At 39.5% G+C, this 18,193-nt stretch overlaps 2 protein-coding genes across 10 annotated transcripts in view; one reads left to right on the top strand and one right to left on the bottom strand.

The window, feature by feature from the left end:
• Nucleotides 1–9,222, top strand: part of sgsm2 (small G protein signaling modulator 2) — a 100,635-nt gene extending 91,413 nt beyond the window's left edge. For 7 of the 8 annotated variants that reach the window (XM_023351186.1, XM_023351185.1, XM_023351184.1 and 4 more), the window contains 7 exons: nucleotides 402–782; nucleotides 1,549–1,673; nucleotides 3,617–3,699; nucleotides 3,896–4,005; nucleotides 4,858–4,954; nucleotides 5,962–6,129; nucleotides 7,689–9,222. In XM_023351186.1, coding sequence (XP_023206954.1) covers nucleotides 402–782; nucleotides 1,549–1,673; nucleotides 3,617–3,699; nucleotides 3,896–4,005; nucleotides 4,858–4,954; nucleotides 5,962–6,129; nucleotides 7,689–7,777 — 1,053 coding nt within the window. In that variant the 3' untranslated portion in view covers nucleotides 7,778–9,222. The remainder of the gene's footprint in view (nucleotides 1–401; nucleotides 783–1,548; nucleotides 1,674–3,616; nucleotides 3,700–3,895; nucleotides 4,006–4,857; nucleotides 4,955–5,961; nucleotides 6,130–7,688) is intronic. The other variant, XM_023351188.1, reaches the window with a different exon arrangement.
• Nucleotides 9,223–10,974: 1,752 nt separating this feature from the next.
• Nucleotides 10,975–18,193, bottom strand: part of LOC102228781 (protein-tyrosine sulfotransferase 1) — a 68,691-nt gene continuing 61,472 nt past the window's right edge. The window contains exons 4-6 of one of the 2 annotated variants that reach the window (XM_023351192.1): nucleotides 14,553–14,603; nucleotides 14,022–14,089; nucleotides 10,975–12,589 (exon numbers count right to left, since the gene is read on the bottom strand). In XM_023351192.1, coding sequence (XP_023206960.1) covers nucleotides 14,054–14,089; nucleotides 14,553–14,603 — 87 coding nt within the window. In that variant the 3' untranslated portion in view covers nucleotides 10,975–12,589; nucleotides 14,022–14,053. The remainder of the gene's footprint in view (nucleotides 12,590–14,021; nucleotides 14,090–14,552; nucleotides 14,604–18,193) is intronic. The other variant, XM_023351193.1, reaches the window with a different exon arrangement.

Raw genomic sequence — 18,193 nt, 5'->3', positions numbered from 1 at the left:
GTCCTTTGCACAAATACACAGCTCAGACAGAAACAACCAATCAAAGACAGGAGGGTCTTAACACTGTCAATCACCCTTGTGTACGGGGTGCTCACATCTCCCTTTTTTCTCTGTGCCATGCTACAGCTGGTTCAGAAAAAGAACCTGTCATGAATACTAAGACTATTTAGCACAGTTACAGCTTTCCTGTTACTGTGAGTTGTTTCTCCGCCATTACACACAGCAAAATATACACAGTATTTTGAATATACTGCGTATATTCAAAAATATAAGAAATTTGTGACTTTTCCAAGAAATCACTCGGGGTTTCACAGATTAACAATAGTTCTGAATTCAAGCACCAAAAACGATACAGTAACATTTAACCCAGCAAAGCTCTCCGACCTCTCCTCCATTCTCAGGTCTTCATGTCTGTGGATGAGCCAGATGCAGGGAGTCAGGAGACCCCTAGTGGCGAGGACAGCACTCCTGTCATGACCACCCTGGCCCCGCCTGCTGCTATGCCCCCAGAGGAGCGTCCTCTGGTAGAGTTTGACTCCCCCGACTCAGGTCTCCCTTCCTCCAGGAACTACTCTGTGACTTCTGCTCACTCTCAGATCCTGTCCAGCATAGACGATGGTCAGAGCACTGAGGAGGAAGGTGGGGGTAGGGAGGAAGGCAGGACTCCAGTAGGGGGGCGTCAGGACTCTTTTACTGAGGACAGGCTCTGCAGTCAGCTGGACAAACTGATGACAAGTGGAGCTGCCACCGAGGCCATCTCAGCTTCGCTCTCCTCTTACACAGTGCGTAGGCCTTGTAGCCTTTTCTGTTTGTTTAATCTGACTGTGCAAAAAGAAAAAAACTGAACTAGAATTTGTATTAATATGTTTATCCCAATTTTGCTTTCATTTTATTCTGCTAGTCTTTAGATACACCAATACAATGTATTGTATATTGCAAACAGAAAAAAAGGAGTACATTTCTGCCAAAAAACTCTAGGAAATTTTCTAGGAAAAAAACTTTTCTGGGAAATTTTAAACTTTTCAAACTCAGAAATGCCTGAGAAAATTTATTAGATTCGTCTAAATATTTCTGAGTATTTTGGCAGAAATTTACTACCTTTTTTTCCTATGTACAATGGCCCTTACATGCCGCTGTACACTAATCAGGATTTTATGGCGGATTTCCAATCTCTGTTTTCTGTAAAGTTCTGACTGATTCTAGCCAGTCACGATTACTTTTTCACAACTAGAGTATCAGAACCTAAATACAGCATTCAAAATACTTTCTAGCCTTCCTGTCCACAGCAGTCATTCATAGCAACAACATTGGTTCACCTTGTGTGACCAAGGAGTCGCTATATTGTCTACCCACCACCCACACTGAACACTAGAATTTGATGTTGCTTAGATATGGTACATTTACTGGTCAGAAAAAGTTGAGATCTTCAGCTTCCCCACTCGCCGGTCTCAGATCAGCACCAATTGGCTGATTCTGGCCAGCAGACACGTCTCAGTGGAGCACAAGTATGACTCCCAGTGATGTTGACTGTATTGTTTCTCCTTTCAGATCGAGCTTCTGGACATGGTCGCCCTCAACCTTCACAGGATAGACAAAGATGTGCAGCGCTGTGACCGCAACTATTATTACTTCACCACAGCCAACCTGGAGAAACTACGCAACATCATGTGCAGGTAGAAACAGCTGTGACCTCGCGGTGCTGGAGTCCTGCAGGCAGAATAAAATGGTTTCTGTGCTTCTAACAACATGCATTTTCATTCAAAGGAAAATAAATTCCAGCTGAAAGCACAAAATCCAGCAAATATTCTTGAGATATTTGCATGAAATAAACTACTTTCACATCTAAGAGGCAATTAGTTGCCATTTTCTGATTTTCTTTGAGTTTATAGCAGGATTCTGCAATCTTTGCAATCCAAAGAACAATTTTTGCCTTTAATCCAAATAAAGATTATTTAGAGCTGCAACCTTTTGAAAAAGGACAACCTATAATTTTTGATTATAGGTTAAAGGTTGCTTGTCATTTTTAAAGAACCAACATTTGGAAAAACAAAGGATGGAAACATTTTTCTCTATAAGATGTTGACATCTGTTGAAAGTGACAAAAACAAAAAAAAAAAAAACAGAAATACATTGTTTCCAGCCTAATGACAAGAAAATACATCCAAATATATTACTGATACTCTTAGTGTCATTCTGTTGTGGAAATGCAATTCACACATTTAATGAAAACTGAAAATTTGCTAAAACCTGTATTTTTAAAAAAATGTATCTGTATTTGAAAGCATTGGTTGGTTTCAAAACTATTCAAGCCTCAAAACTATTCAAGCCTCTTGAACTTCAACCACAAACTTCAGAGTATTTCATTTGGGATTGAACCGATAGATGTATTTGATTTCATCCCAGCTGAGTCAATATGCTGTAGCACTTTCTTTTTCCACATTTACAGCCACTTGTAGGCATAAAGGGCAGCAAGTCCATATATGACCAAGTATTATCAATGTCCAACACTTAACAGATATTGCATCCAATCAATTCTTTGTGGTTAATATATCTATATTCCATAGACTGCAATGGCAATTGGCAACTTGTGCAGCTCTACTCAGCATGATGCTTCCATGAGTCATATCCCTAAAAGATCTGGACATCTGAACATGAAACAAAAAGTTCCACCTTGTAGTTGGTTTTGTGGGAATATTTTGGAGATGAAAATATATTTTCAGATGTTTTGGGATTTACAAAGTTGCATGAAAATGTAATATTAAATATAAAATAAAATGTTGTTGCAGTGCTATACACAAATTACATATGAACTCATGATCTACTCTATTTAAAGTGTGTTAAGTTGCACAAAATTCGAGACCAAACGTCAGCTTTAAAAGAGAACAAACACAACTTTAATTAACATTTGCAAATGGAGAAAACATACAAAGCTCACATCTCAGTGAGAATCGGATGAGTTCTGACTTGGGGCTGAATGTCCCCTCATTTACATAGGATACTGTACATCACACATTACGTAGCCACACCCCATGGCTCAAGTGTCAGGTAAAAATCTATACGTTACTTATCTGTAAGTTTCAGTCGAGCAGGGTTGCATACACATTCATAGCTCAACTTTAGGCGTTTCTCCAAAAAGGCCTCTCTGCTGATGGCTAAACAGATACTAGTAACTGAACTTCTACAAACTGGGCTTATCACCTTAGCCATGTCTCACATTTCTAACCGCTGAACACCCTGTTCTTCACTTATTTGAGGAGGGTCAGAAGAGCATATGTCCTGTTGAGCTGCAACTGAATGCAAACCTTTAATAGAAACATCATAAAGTGTACATTCAAATTTATTTAAACTTTGTTACTAAATTTTTCCTTCACAAGTGTCACTGACACGATTAAACCATATACATGATTTAAAAAGATGAACTACTCTTCTTTAATTCCATGTACATGCAAGCTTTTAATAATACATATTTGTCATGGAATATTATAAATGCAGTGTCGCTGTTTTCTTCTGTAGTGATAGCTCAAAGGGCAGCGGCATTTTGTGACGTAATGAGCTCCTGTATGTGTGTGTGGGTGTGTGTGCGTGTGTGGGCGTGTGTGTGTGTGTTTGCCTGCAGCTACGTGTGGGAGCATCTAGAGATGGGCTACGTTCAGGGCATGTGTGACCTCCTGGCGCCGCTCATGGTCATCCTGGACGACGGTGAGAAGACACTCTCTGTAGATTCTCCATGGTTGCTGTCAGTGTGAGCAGATCAGACTGACATGATGTGACTCAGCTGTTACTGATGATGACATGTTTTTCATTTCATCTTTTATTTGAATTCATACATCTGGACTGATGGTGTGTTTTGCACCTGCGCAGGCTGCAGTAGCATGTTGTCCTGTGTGTGTTTCAGAGAGCCTGGCATACAGCTGCTTCACTCAGCTGATGAAGAGGATGAGTCAGAACTTCCCTAATGGTGGAGCCATGGACACACACTTTGCCAACATGAGGTCGCTGATCCAGGTGAAGAGAACTGTGATTGTGTGTGTGTATTCACCAGTGATGACAGTAATTTGTTAGTATCCAACACCTTTTTTTAGTAGCAAGTAATTGAACGCAATGTCACTTCCAGTCCAGTAATCAGATTAAAGTTACTTATCCAAATCACTGTTACTTATTATTTTTGTCATTTTACTTTGTTATTTGCATCTTGGGGAGAATTGTCTCATGTGTAATACTAGACCGATTTGGAATTCTGAAAATAAATGTGCCTAAAGTGGACATGTCATACTTTTAAATGATTTCTTTTCACATGTAAATCATTCAGTTATGGTCTATATAAAGTAGAATTGCAATGCTTCCTGGTTATTGTAGGTCTACAGAACCCTCCTTTACCCCTGTTCTGAGGCATTTTAGAACAACTCGTTTTGCTGTGTTTTTCTTATTTTTATGTGAATTAAACATAAAACATTTCCGACATTTCCGACATTTCCGAAATGTCGGAAATGTCGGAAATGTCCGAATAAGGGCTGGTCCGGTTCTTTCTGCAGTCAAGTTGCACACGTATTCGCTGTGTTTACAAACAATTAATCTCGCAACATGAATATAATCTTTAAGTTCTTGCCCTTAGGAGATGATAATCTTCGAACCTACTAAACTATCTAGCTTCAAATTTATTTTTATGTTGAGACGGTGGAGGCTGTTGCCTGTAGCTTTTGAATGTAGTTACATTCTAACTAATAAAGTCACTTGTAGTCAAACAACTTTATTAGTTTGATTACTTTAAAAATCAAGTAATCAAGTTACTCTTTCAGGGTAACCTTGGTGTTCCCATGAGATCCATTGTGTAAACTCTGCTGTTCCTCCTGCTGTCAGATCCTGGACTCTGAGCTGTTTGAGCTGATGCAGCAGAATGGAGACTACACACACTTCTACTTCTGCTACCGATGGTTCCTGCTGGACTTCAAACGAGGTAAAGGCTCCACCTCACTGCATACTTTAGCTCACTGAGGTGGGCTCTTCTCCCAAACAGCTGAAGCCAGATGATTACACAGACTGTATGAAGAGTCTGACTGGGATCAAAGGCCACACGAGGGAGTGGTATGTTTTAAGAGTCCCTTAAAATAAACCCTCACATTGTTTTTTTTTTATTTCATTTACATCAGGTGTTGTGAATTAATTAATCAAAAGCTGAATATGTTTTATGACTCTTTGTATTTTATAACTGACAGTATGAAAAAAGGGTTGTACTTTCATCCAGTGCAGATAAACATTTGCTGTATCCATATGTCATCATTAGGAGGGAAATGTAGAAAGTAGTTTATACAGAAAGTATTCAGACCCCTTTAAATGTTTCACTCTTTGTTTAATTGCAGCCATTTGCTAAAATCAAAAAGTTCATATTGTTTCTAATGAATATACACTCCGCATCCCATTTTGACAGAAAAAAACAGAAATGTAGAAATTTTTGTAAATTTAGTAAAAAAAAAGAAAAACTGAAATATCACATTGTCATAAGTATTGAGACTCTTTGCTCAGTATTGAGTGGAAGCACCTTTACTTTTTGTATTTCAGTGGACAGTCCAAGATGGACACAAAGCTCATTGTATGTAAATCTCTCTCAATAGTAAATGCAAATGAACTGTGACTATAAAAATATAAAAGTAAGACTATAAAAGTTGGTTTGCAGTCTAAGAGAGAAATTCGAATGATTGATTTGAAAGGTAATGTATGTACATTTTGGGAAAAAATATACATACATTACCTTCTGAACTCTTCTGGACCACTGGGAATTTAATGTATTTTTCTTTGGGCTGCGTCTTTTGGCTTCATTGAAGTTATTAAGTTGTTACTGTAGTTAAGAGAGTCAACCAGGCAACCCCTCCCCCCTGTGAAAAACAAGAAAAACAATGGTGAAGGATTGACTTTGCCCAATTGTCCAAACTTAATGTATGCGTGCGTGCGTGTGTGTGTGTGCAGAGCTTCTGTATGAGGATGTTTTTGCAGTATGGGAGGTTATCTGGGTGGCTCCCAGGATCTCGTCTCGCCACTTCGTCCTCTTCCTGGCCCTGGCGCTGGTTACGCTGTACCGTGAGATCATCATAGACAACAACATGGACTTCACTGACATCATCAAGTTCTTTAACGGTACGACATGTAATTCACATTTCTATCATCAGAGAATAGTTTTTTATTTCTGTTAATATTACTATAGAGTACAACACTCTTTGGACAAATGTCAAAAACTTCAGTTAAAGGTTACAATGTAGATCTAAAACAACATACTCCAGTCCTGAGAAATGTGCAACTAAATCTGTTAATTTAAAAATGTCTATTTGAGCATTACATTTACAATAAGTGATAATAAAAAACTGTGAACAGCATGGATGTAAATAATGTATTGATTTTGTTGGGATAACCAGAAAAATGCTAGGAAGCACCAGTCTGCTACTACAGAGTCAGAGAAGGTCATAAGTTCTGGAGCATAAGTTAATACCTTATAGAACCATGTTTTGCTGTAATGTGGTGTGTGTCACTACTATGTCTGCAGGTATAAAGACTGAAATAATTCCTAACCTTTACTTTGCAAAACCATATAATCTCAGTTGGGTTGGATGGAGAACCCTTTAAAAGTCTTGTCATAGAATTTCAGTAGGATTCATATAAAGTACACTAATGTAGTTGGATCTAAACCTTTCTAGTGAAGCTATGTCTGTATGATTAGAGTTATTATCCTGCTGGCAGCTGGTAGTACATCCACTCTGACCAGATGCCCTGTTCCGAACCGCTTTTCCGGGGCCCTCTGCCCCCTCCGTGAAGTTGTTGATTGGGGAGAGTGTGTGGGAGGGACTGCACTATCAACATTCACATCCTCCAGGTGTAAGTGAGTGGGTATTTGAAGGCCCATGCCGCCCCCCTGCAAGATGCCGGCCTGGGCAGTTGCCCACATCACCCATATCACAAACAACCAATGGTTAAAACTGTCACTATGTCATGACAGTATGTTTTGCGACAGATTCTACTATTTCCATCTGAAGACATGCACCATCCCGACAGAAAACAACCAATCAGATCTAGGAGGAGGGTCTTAGTGCTTTCAATCATCCTATCTGCTAAATGTGCAGATAGTGAAGAAACAACTTACTATTACAGGAAAACATGCTAACTAGCTTTAGCATTCGCAACAGTCTCTGCTAGCTGCAGCAAAGCAAAGAATAAAGGGAAGAGGTGCCACACAAAGTGATTGACAGTACTAAGACCCGCCTCCTGGCTCTGATTGCTTGTCTCGAGTTAGCAGTGGGAGGAGGTGGAGAAGCTTGATTGGTTTTCACAGATTATGTTTCTCATACCTTAATGAGACAGTGACAGTTTCAACAAATGTCTAAAAAATATATTTTTTAAAGTTACATGCTGCAGATTTAGGGCTAACGGTTGCACATTTTTTTTCTAAGCAGGTTGAATATAAACACCCAACACACTTTTCTAATATTTTAAATGCTAACAATTTGGGAAAACCATATATCATTTTTCCTCATAACTTCTGACTTTTCTATGTTGGTCCATCACATAAATTACATTGGAATTTCTGGTTGTCACATGACAACATGACAAAATTGTTTCTGGAAGTGAGTGCAGTAGGGATGTTGTTGGAACTGCTGTTGCTTGAACCAGCTGCACAGGATGTTTACATGCGTCTTCTTCGGCAGAGATGGCAGAACGTCACGATGTGCAGCTTATCTTGCGGATGGCACGTGAGCTGGTGCACAAAGTCCAGTCTCTGATGGACAACAAGTAACTCTACAAGGGATAACTGGGAGGACTGGGAATGTGTGTGCAGTCTGGTATTAGATACAGTTTCCTGCCCTCCACACGTCCAGAGCTGGCTATGGGGGTCCAAATGAAAATCCCAGTGGGGATCCCAAAGGAGATCCTATTGGAAGTCCCAGTGAAGGTACTCGTAGGGGTCCCAGAGGGAGCTCCAGTGGGGGTGCCAGTAAAGGTTCCAGTGGGGGTTCCAGTGGAAGATGGGGAGCGTCACATGGCTCTTGCGTTCTGTTTACATGTTCCTTCACCTGGAATGCACATGGTGTCTGTTCAGGCATTTGGATTTGTCTGCATGCTAGTGAGTTAAATCACACTGTGAACGCATTCTTCAGCCCCCCAGTCTTACAGTGTGTGTGCATGAGAACACACACATCGTTCTGGCTCTTCTCCCAGAGTCCCCTCCTTTTACTGACTCTGGAACTTCCTATTTGGGAAGCCAGCAAGGAAAACTGAAGCTCCGTCAATTTCCCTAACATGTTCCTCAGTGCGGCACCACAGGAGGCCACAAGAGAGCAGGATTTATACACAACATTATTGGAGGAGCAGAAGACTTTGCCACGAAGATGCTTTCATCAGTGACCAAATGAACTGTGCCAACTACCTTTTCGCGAGTGCTTTCTACAAGCATGTGTGTTTTTAGCTGCTTGCCACCTTTTTAACGTTTCTTTCATAGTAACCACAAATGTTGCCTTTTATTGACAGCCCAAGGTACTTAGATGCACTTTTCTCCTAGAGTATCCTTAGTGGTGCTTATGAAGGCTGCATCCAACTTGCCGGAGGCATGAAGCGGCAGTGGATGAATTGCAGCCAGTTTTCCTGCACATGGCGTTATGTGTTTGAAGCATGTGTGGAACAAACTAGAACAGCACAACCATAAAGAGAAAAGCACACAGACTTCATTTCTCTGGTGGGTCATTAAAAGGGGTTGGGGATGAGTTAGGATAAACATAGTGATACAATTTCCACAAGTGACTGGATTAGTTCAGTAGTACCTATCTTCAGCTGTCTTTGGTCAAGAGGTGGGGTCCGCCCTGGACAGGTCGCCAGCTCATCGCAGGTTAACAGACACAGTGAGCAAACACACATCCATCCCATAGGGCAATATAGAGAGAACAGTTAATTAAACGTTAATTTTTTTGGACTGTGGAAGGAAGTTGGATAAAACCCATGCATTCACATGGAGGACATTCAAACTCCACACAGAAAGACCGCAGGCTGTGTGTTTCCCTGCTTCAGCAGCTCCTTGATCAGAACACATTTTAAAATAATTTTATGATTCGCCCAGTCTGTCCTAAGCTGCATTTCCATTACAAATTTAGACAAAACTTTTATCAATACTCTGCTAATGTAAAAAAAAACACAATTGTGCAATTGCTGTTAAAATTAAATAAGCGCAATTGAAATCCCACATGAATAAGTTTGTGCACTCAGTAAGTCATTAAAAAACATGCGGTGCCATCATTCTCCAACTTTCTGTATTTTTCATCTTCATGGATTGTGCCAGTGGCAATGTCTACTTCGCACATGACTTTCCGAGTTCAGGTTCTCTTGTTTCCTCCCATAATCCCCTAAGCATCCAAGGTAGGTTACTACTCGACTCTCCAGTTTGAGGGAGTGTGTAGTTGTTCCTGAACTGGCTCTGTGATGGACCTGCTACCTGTTCAGGTTGACCCTGCCTCTCATCCAGTCACTGCTGGGTCAGACTGCAGCCCTGCTCCACTAACCAGGTTTACATAGGTATGCAAAAAAATATTTAAACTACACCAGCTGTTTTAAGACACAAACAACGCAGCTATTCATTGTAGCATCGCTTCTAAATTCTGGTTTTTCCATTTTTTTCCAAATTTGTTGCTGCTTTCGAAGGACAACAGTCAGTGTCAGAAATATCTGGAGAAAATTTGTATTTTCTGACTTTAATGAAGCGTAACAACAGAAGTTCAAAGGAAGAGGAACTCTACACTTTTAAGTTCTTCTTTTAAGAAGAATAGTGCTGTGATCTGAAAACACCATGCTGATAATAAACTTGCTGCATCAACAATCCTGTCTGGAAAAAGTGGCTGCAATTGTTCAGTTGGAATTTGATAACCAGCCTAAATAAAAAAGCCACCCCCCCTCCCCCCCAACTAAAACAGTTTGCATTTTACTGATTCAGATCTTAAAATTCCAGAGAAGGCGTAATTTCCTTTGCATCTGGTGGCTCGGTCTTGTAGGAGGCTAGTTTGAGCACATTTTTTCTGGCTCTGGAGTAAACTAGGGGGCCTTTTTGAAACGGTCTCCTCTCCGCACCATCAGTGTGACCCTTCTCAACATGTCCAACATGGCTGCATTTTTCTGGTCATCCAGCACGGACCTCCACCTGTGATACAAGTGCCAAGAGTCTTCCCCAAACCCTGAAATGTACTGTAGTCATCTGGCTCTCTGATCCCAAGAACAGGTGGTGGTGTGGATGTACCTTGCCACAGCACCTGCTCCCTCTCCCACGTGGAGACTGAGGTTCAGATTGGGGGAGGGTAGAAACGGGCATCTGTGGCAGAACTTCTTCCATTCAGGACATTGTGTACCAAAGCCTTGAAACAGCCCCCTCTGTGGCATGATGACAATGTGCAATTTCATACTGCATCTTGAAGACTGACTGTTTACTATGTGTGTAAAATATTTTTGGATATAGTGTTCTTGAATTCTTAACTACTGTGCAATTTCTGTTGTTTGGGAATCCCATCAAAGTCTATATTGCCTGTACATACATATGAACCAAAAGCCCAATTATTTGTATTCAAACTGAACATATATAAATAAATATATAAATCTATAACTTATTTTCAGATCTATTTTTCTGTTGGTTCTAACAGCACTAATCGGAGGTGTGTACTGTGCAGAGATTCAGAATGTGTGCAGACTGTGTTATACGTTGACTGTTAAGTGTTCTCTATCAATGTTGTGCACTGACTTTAAGATTTATAATTATTTAGAGAGCTAACAATGACTGCATTGCCAAACGTGTATTGGTCAGGATGTATCATTTGCCTTGAATGTAACGTGTTATTAAAGAAGAGGTGGTTCATTAGTTTGCTGTTCTTTTATTTCAATAAAACCTGAAACGATGCTGCAATAATGGAAACGGAACAAAACTGTTTGGTGTTTTAAGGAATGTGAACTAACTGCATTAAATATGTTCTGATTGATTTATTCATTATAAGACAGATAAATGTTTTCATCAAACTTGTTCACAAAAAGACGCAGCTTACACAATATTGCAAAAAGTGAGAAAAAAAAATCTAGTTCCTCCACCTCCTTCCAGCAGAGCACTAATTTGTAAAATGAACTGTGACAGAGAGGCACAAACAAGAAGCAGCATAAGAGGACAGATGAGAGATAACTTGATGATGGCAGGAAGGAACAGGAAAGGTTATCTGTATCCCATCTCATAATGATAATGGCTAATCTTCACTAGTTGCAATGTAAGCCTGCACAATATGTTCACTTTTATCATAGAGGCAAAGCCCACACTGCTGCGGTGGAACACTTTAAGTATGATATATACAGTGTTTACCCTGACTCTTCTAGAAAGAGTTGAGCTTGTAAGTGCTGCTGCCTAGTGGGAGTTCACATGCAGCATTAATAGGCTGGTAGTCTGCAACCGGCGGCCCTACAGTGGCTCTTACAAAACAAAAAAGGAAATGATTATGATCCTGCCTGCAACAAGAAATGGTCATTCTAGGTCATTCTAAGTTCTTATTCAATATCTGCATGGAATATATGCAACAAATTTTTAAAAGAAACTAGCTTCAATCTATGCAACCGATCTTTCTTTACTTTCCATATTTATAGAAAAGGCTCACCTCATTTTACAAGAAAGTTTTTCTCTTTTGTGCCAGAGGGTTGATTTTATTTTAAAATATCATTATAGGTAAATTACTTTTTCTTTGCTTTCATATTAAAATATTTGATGCCTTACATATTTAGAAAATTGTCTGTTGTGCCTCTATGTGAGTTTTACTTTGGAACAGCAGGGGCAAAAGTGGCTCTTTGAATGGAAAGCTTGCTCTCTCTGACCAGCCATGTAAGCTCACTATGAAAATATGAACAAACACAAAGGAGTAGGGCATGTGAGTCAAACTAAAGGCATGGGGGCAAAATCCAGCCCTCCATAAGTTTCTCTGTGGCCACATAAATATCATTGTCAAGAGAACAGTTTTGTGCTTAAAAGTTATTTTATCAATCAAATCAGATATTTTCCTGCATATTGTCATATTACATCCAAGTGAAAAGATTGATGACATCTTCAATATAAAAAAAGCAACAATCAACAGACAGACATGTTTTTTTGTTTTTTTTTAAAAAAAGCATCATTTATCACTTCCGATACATTAAAATAAACAGTACCCATGGCATTGCACAATAAAAAGGCATTGAAACAAAAATGAAACATTAAAGTAAGTATTGCAGCTTCTGAAAGCTAATCCACCCATTCATATATACTGGTTTGATTTTAGATCACTGCAGTTTCTTACAACAGAATCACAGTTTTTTCGCTAAACATCCAGAGGTCGTTCCTACAAACTTGATGAGTGTAATGCGACACAAAATAACAATCAGCAGACATTCCATGGTGCTGAGAAGTGGCACATCTTCTCACGTTAAGGTACAACACTGAAGGCCAAAGGTCCTCCTGAAGCAGAGGAGAGAGAGCCGACCACAGGAAGAGGAACCAGAGAAGAACGCTTGGATGTGCCAAAGTCCAGTGCAGATGGAGAGGCGTCTTTTAGCTTGGGTCCACCCAGTTCTGGACAGAAACACAGGAACAGAGTGAGCTGGACAGTTTGGTAAAATTCTAATTTACTCCACCAATAAAAATTGGAGAAACACAGACCCAGAGCTGTAGGAGTCTTTCTGTGTATGTAAACTGCTGAGGGTGACTCAGCTGAGCTCATCTGTCAGTGCTCATTATTCTGAGTTGCTTTCTGACTGATGACATATAATTTGAAATTCTAAAGATTATTTTTACTGTCTGCCCAGCAGAGGGCAATGCTGACTAGACTGAAAGGAGTTCAGTGAAATCTCCACGTTTCCCGCAATCAGGCAAGCTGGTGTTCAGAGTTGTCCACTGATTAAATATTGGACTGGGACTTGTAAGGGTGGTATTATGTATTTTCCAGGCACAATGGCATTTTATAGCACAATCAAGTAACTGTTATCTTGACTTGTTATGTTGTATAAAAACATTGTATCAGATATGACTTAAAAGAAGTTTGACTTTATTTTGACACCTTAAAACTGGCCTCCGTCTCTTTTAGAAGCTCCTGTTCTGTCAGACACTCTGTGCATCATCACAAACAAGTCCTGTTTACAACAGTCCTTAGGAGCGTTGGATTGAGAAGCAGGAGATTGCTAACAGTTTCAGAGAAGCAATAATCATGAGAGCTGATCAGCCAATCAGAGAGAGACTTTGGAAAATATGAAGCATGTTGAACAATCAGATTAATCTGCTGTTCTATTTAACCATCCATCCATTTTCTTACACCCTTGTCCCTAAAGGGGTCAGGAGGGGTGCTGGTGTCTATCTCCAGCTAACGTTCTGGGCCAGAGGCTAGACAGACTAGACAGGTTGCCAGTCTGTTGCAGGGCAACACAGAGACAAAATTTGGAGAGTCCAATTTACCTGACAGTCATGTTTTTGGACTGCAGGAGGAAGCCGGAGAACCCATGCATGCTCAGGGAGAACATGCAAACTCCCTGCAGAAAGACCCCAGGCTGGGAATCGAACCCAGGACCTTCTTGCTGCAAGACAACAATGCTACCAACTGCGCCACTGTGCAGCCCTTTTTAACCATATTCTTGAAATTCAGTCACAGGTCAAGAATGCAAACAGACTATAGTCAATAAAACTCTCTTGACTGTGTTAAGACATATAACCAATCTATTTAGTAAAAAGACAAGTTTTCATTTCAGAAGTTAACACATTCATTGCTGCTTGTGGTTATGACAAGGCATATATTACTTTAAAATTATTTTTCATGAATTTACAAATAAGCAATAAAAAAAACTCCTTGAGCTCCAGACTATGATGTCATCAGTATAAGACAACATATTCTTAAGGATATTTTTTGAAATAACTTTGAAGTAAAGAAGTTACAGTGTGTGAAAAGTCAGATGTGTGTGCAAACATTGCAGCATCTTTCATCATTAGGATTGTGTTGGTAGATGTGAAACTGTACCTATGTGCTGTGGTCCAGCTGTTCCTCTGCTTCTAACTGGGATTGGATCTCTCTGCAGACTTCTGCATCTGTGTAGAAGAACAAAGAGCTGCTCTCAGTGGGGGAGATGCAACCAGCAGCATGCTGCAACACCACAGTCACCACACTAAGACACATTCCAACTGTTGAGTTGCAAACAAACAAGCAAAAAAGGCAGTTTGAAACAAAACACCATCATCAAACCACCAGTAGGGGTTAGACAAGTTCTAAAACCAAAATATAACACAAGAGGTAAATAAATCCTAAGCTTAAAACTGAGAATAGAAGAAGTCATGGAATTGACACCACAAATGAACAACAGGCTACATTAGATGGTGACAGAGTGGAGAGCTGAATAACTGGAAGAATATGGAAGCATTAAAACTGATCTTCCACACAGACACATGGTCTAATTAAAATGAGGCTCTGACAATAATAAAACAAGATGAATCTGTGACAAGAAACAACAACAAGAGACAAATAGCTCAGCAACAGGCAGGAGTGTTACTGTACCTGTGATTGCTCTTTTAGGAAATCTGGGAGCTGAAATTCACCTTTAAAGACCTGGAAAAACAAAGGGCTGGCTTTAGAACTTCACAGGACGATCAACTCTGAATTGGACTAGTGATATGTAACGAGACTCCACAGAAAACAGTGACATATTGAGTGGGTTGTTTATCCTTTGCTAACTTCCAAAATGACTCTGGAGCAAAAAGAGGCTTAAAAAAACAAGGAATCTGGGATAGACAGGGTAGAGACAGTCCACATCCCACAGGATATCCCTATAATGTCTTCCTGGAGATGAAAACCTTGTTTTCTCCCTTTCTACAACAAACAAGAGCTGAGCTTTGCTTCATACACCATAATAACAGATGAACACAGGAAGTGACCAGTTGTCGTATGGATGAACAGATGCTAGTGAGTAAAAGAGAACCTTGAGGCTGGAACTGAAAGGCGAGTAATGTTTTAGAGAAGTCACGTCAGATTAAGAGACAGTGCAGCTTCTAGAAATCTGCCTCCAGATTTCTAGAAGCTGCAGCAGTAAAAGCAGCAACTTATACTGCTGCTTTAAATCATTTCTGAAACAGTTTGGAGACAACATGACCCACCATCTCCCATTTATCAAAAACTAATAATAAAAAAAGTGACATAAGGGCACAAACAGAGGGAAAAAAAAGATTATAACCAAGATGAAAACAGACAAGGGGAAAAAGCAAAATGAAAAGCACTTTGTCTTGTTAGCAAGTTGTGTGACAAAGGTTATCCAGCATGGTCATGTCCTCAAATCAGGACATGACCAAATTCAATTTAAAGAATCTGTACAATAAGATTTTCTTATAATATAGATTCATAAAGCTACCTGAAATAACTCAAACACCAACCATTGTTCATGTTCGATGTTTGAATTTTCTCAACACAGGAGTAGCTCCCTTACACACATGCTGGTCTTTACTAATTCTAGCACTTCTACAGGACTTCAGCACATTTTTCTGAAGCCTAACTTCTTAGAGAAAAAGCTATGAAAATGATTTAAACAAACTGTACTTGTTAATACAAGGAAAAAGCACTATTATGGAACAGGTTTAGTGTGAAACATGTTCTCATTTCTCCTCCTTGAATCTTGAGAATCAGATTCTGTTCCACTTCTGGGCACTTCCAGGCCAAGACCCAAGCCAGCAACACAACACGCAGGAGGATTAGCCACTGATTTAGTTTTGTGGGGAAGGTTTAATCAGCAAGTCTCAGAAGGGGGCATAATGACTGAAGATCGCCTCAATCCTGCGTATGTGATTGCACTGTAGACCCATTTTCAATTATTATTGTATGCGCCCCCCCCACACCCCCCACACACACACATACAAATGACAGACTTCTTCTGGTGCACCAGGTCTAATGAAGCACTGGAACAGTTTGGGTTCAGAAGAATTCTCCAGAACCAAAGATGCAGATCAAAGGAATGCTGTCACATCTGCTACATGGGATCCTGCAACATAAAGCTAGGATTCCTCTTTCCTGCAGGCTCTGACCTCCGGATCCATTACTACTGAAAGATGCACTATAAATGGTTCTGAAAGAGGGATATTCATAAGGTGATAATATATGGTTTCTTGTATTGATGGACAGAAAATAAGCTGATTTTCAGACTGCGTAGCCTGGCTCAGTCCCCACCCTGCAGACACAAATGTTGCATTGTCTTTTTTTCCCCCTCATCTTGCAACTGCTGAAGAACCACAGAAGCTCTGCTCTCCTAATGGAAGAGCAGCACCATCCAGCCCCTTCCTCTTAGTTTGGACCTCGACTCAAAAATGGAAACATTTTGTGTGATTTACTGTTAAAAATAAAATGAAACATTTTGATTTATTATAATTTTTTTTTGTACCCCTCCAGGGGGTCTTTTGTGGGCTCTAGTGTCCCTTTTATGATAGTAGGCTGACAGGAAACTGGGAAGGAGAGGGGGAAGACATGTGGCAAATGTCGTCGGGTCCTGGAGTCGAACCTGCGACGGCTGCGTCGAGGACTCAAGGCCTCCAAATACGGGTCGCGCTAACCACTACGCTACCATGGCACGCCATTTTGACTTATTTTTATTCTTTTAGCACTGAATGGATGGTTCAGATTTTTTTTGTTTTGAACAAAAACTAAATCAGTAACAAAACCGATTTCTAACTGTAGGTTAGGGATGCACCGATCTACTTTTTATTAACTTTCGATACCTGAGTTTTGAACACAGCCAATACCAATACGTACGGATGAAACATTTCTTTTTTAAACACAGACCCATTTCTATCAATTAAATTTAGCTATTGCATTTATTCCTGATTAAATTATTTTAAATTAAATAAAAATAATAGCTGTTGATGTATCCAGAGTATCATAAGCAAGTTAAGTCATAAAAAAACCAAGAACAGCTTTTGCTTGTTAGTCCAACAAGGCTATGAGATTCTGTGTCGTTAGCTGGTCGGGCAATGGCTTGGAATTTTCTCAAATAACTAGAAGAAAACAATAAATACAACATGTTAGGCACTGTTTTCTTTCACCCTGGTAAAAATCCAACATAATTCTTTTATTTTAGGTGGTACAGATGCAGTTAGTGAGCATGGTGCCCACCACTGTTCAGTGCCTCGTCACCGTCATATCGCACTCAGCACAGCTGCAGCAGTGCAGACCCAGATCAGGCAGACCTAGAGCTGGGTGCCGGAGGCACATTACTTATCACAATTGTACTCTAAAAACGATAGAACTTCTGCAACCCAATCAGAAAGACTGAAATAACATTCCTGCAGATATGAGTTCTTCCAGCCATATAAGTAGTCCTGGCATTGTTTTTTGTTTGTTTGCTTTTTCCAAACCAGTCATTTTTCTAAAGCCATAACAGGGAATCACACCAACACTTTATTTTGTTGGTTTCTCAATAACTCTGATTACGTGTGTTTATCATTATGTCTGATTATCATAAATTACCCCAAGACAAAAAACTAGCAAACAAAAAAATTTAAAATTTTGTCTTGGTTAATGTTGTCTTTACAAAATACATTTTAAACAATGTTAACTTTGTATTAAAAGTGTCATTTACCAAATGACAATTAATGACAGCAGTCAAAGATTCATGAAGACTCATTCATGTTTATAACAGTGTCTTGTCAGTTTTATGCACACACCTTCAAATAAAGTGTTACGGAAAATTATAACGCCATATAGGGAAATAGGCAATCTTATAACAAGTAGTATTTTAATTAATATAAATAAATATGTTACACTTTGTTGATGTACATTTTAAGAATAATCCGGAAGTATTTCTTTAGAGCATGAACAAATGAGCCAAAGGTACCAATCGTGCTTTCAGGTTTTGTAGAAAGCCAACAATTTTTATATTTTTGGCTTGCAATGTGTTGCAAAAGTATTCATTACTTTTATTACACTCACCTTAAAATTCAAAACTCAAATGCTTCATAGGTTACAGTTGCAGGTCTTTGGGGCCAAGTTGAAACTGGCCACTTTTCCATAGAGGCCACATTTGTGCCATGCAGAAATAGCACAAATGTTCTGTTCTGTGTTTTATTCAGAGGTACATGAGTAAGTAAGAGTGATAATAAATGCTGTAAACATTTCAGTTTTTTATTTGTAAATATTTTTTAAAAAGTCAGATTTTTCAG

Source organism: Xiphophorus maculatus, chromosome 18, assembly GCF_002775205.1.
Source record: "Xiphophorus maculatus strain JP 163 A chromosome 18, X_maculatus-5.0-male, whole genome shotgun sequence".
Taxonomy (NCBI): domain Eukaryota; kingdom Metazoa; phylum Chordata; class Actinopteri; order Cyprinodontiformes; family Poeciliidae; genus Xiphophorus; species Xiphophorus maculatus.
This window is presented reverse-complemented; position numbering and strand designations above follow the sequence as displayed.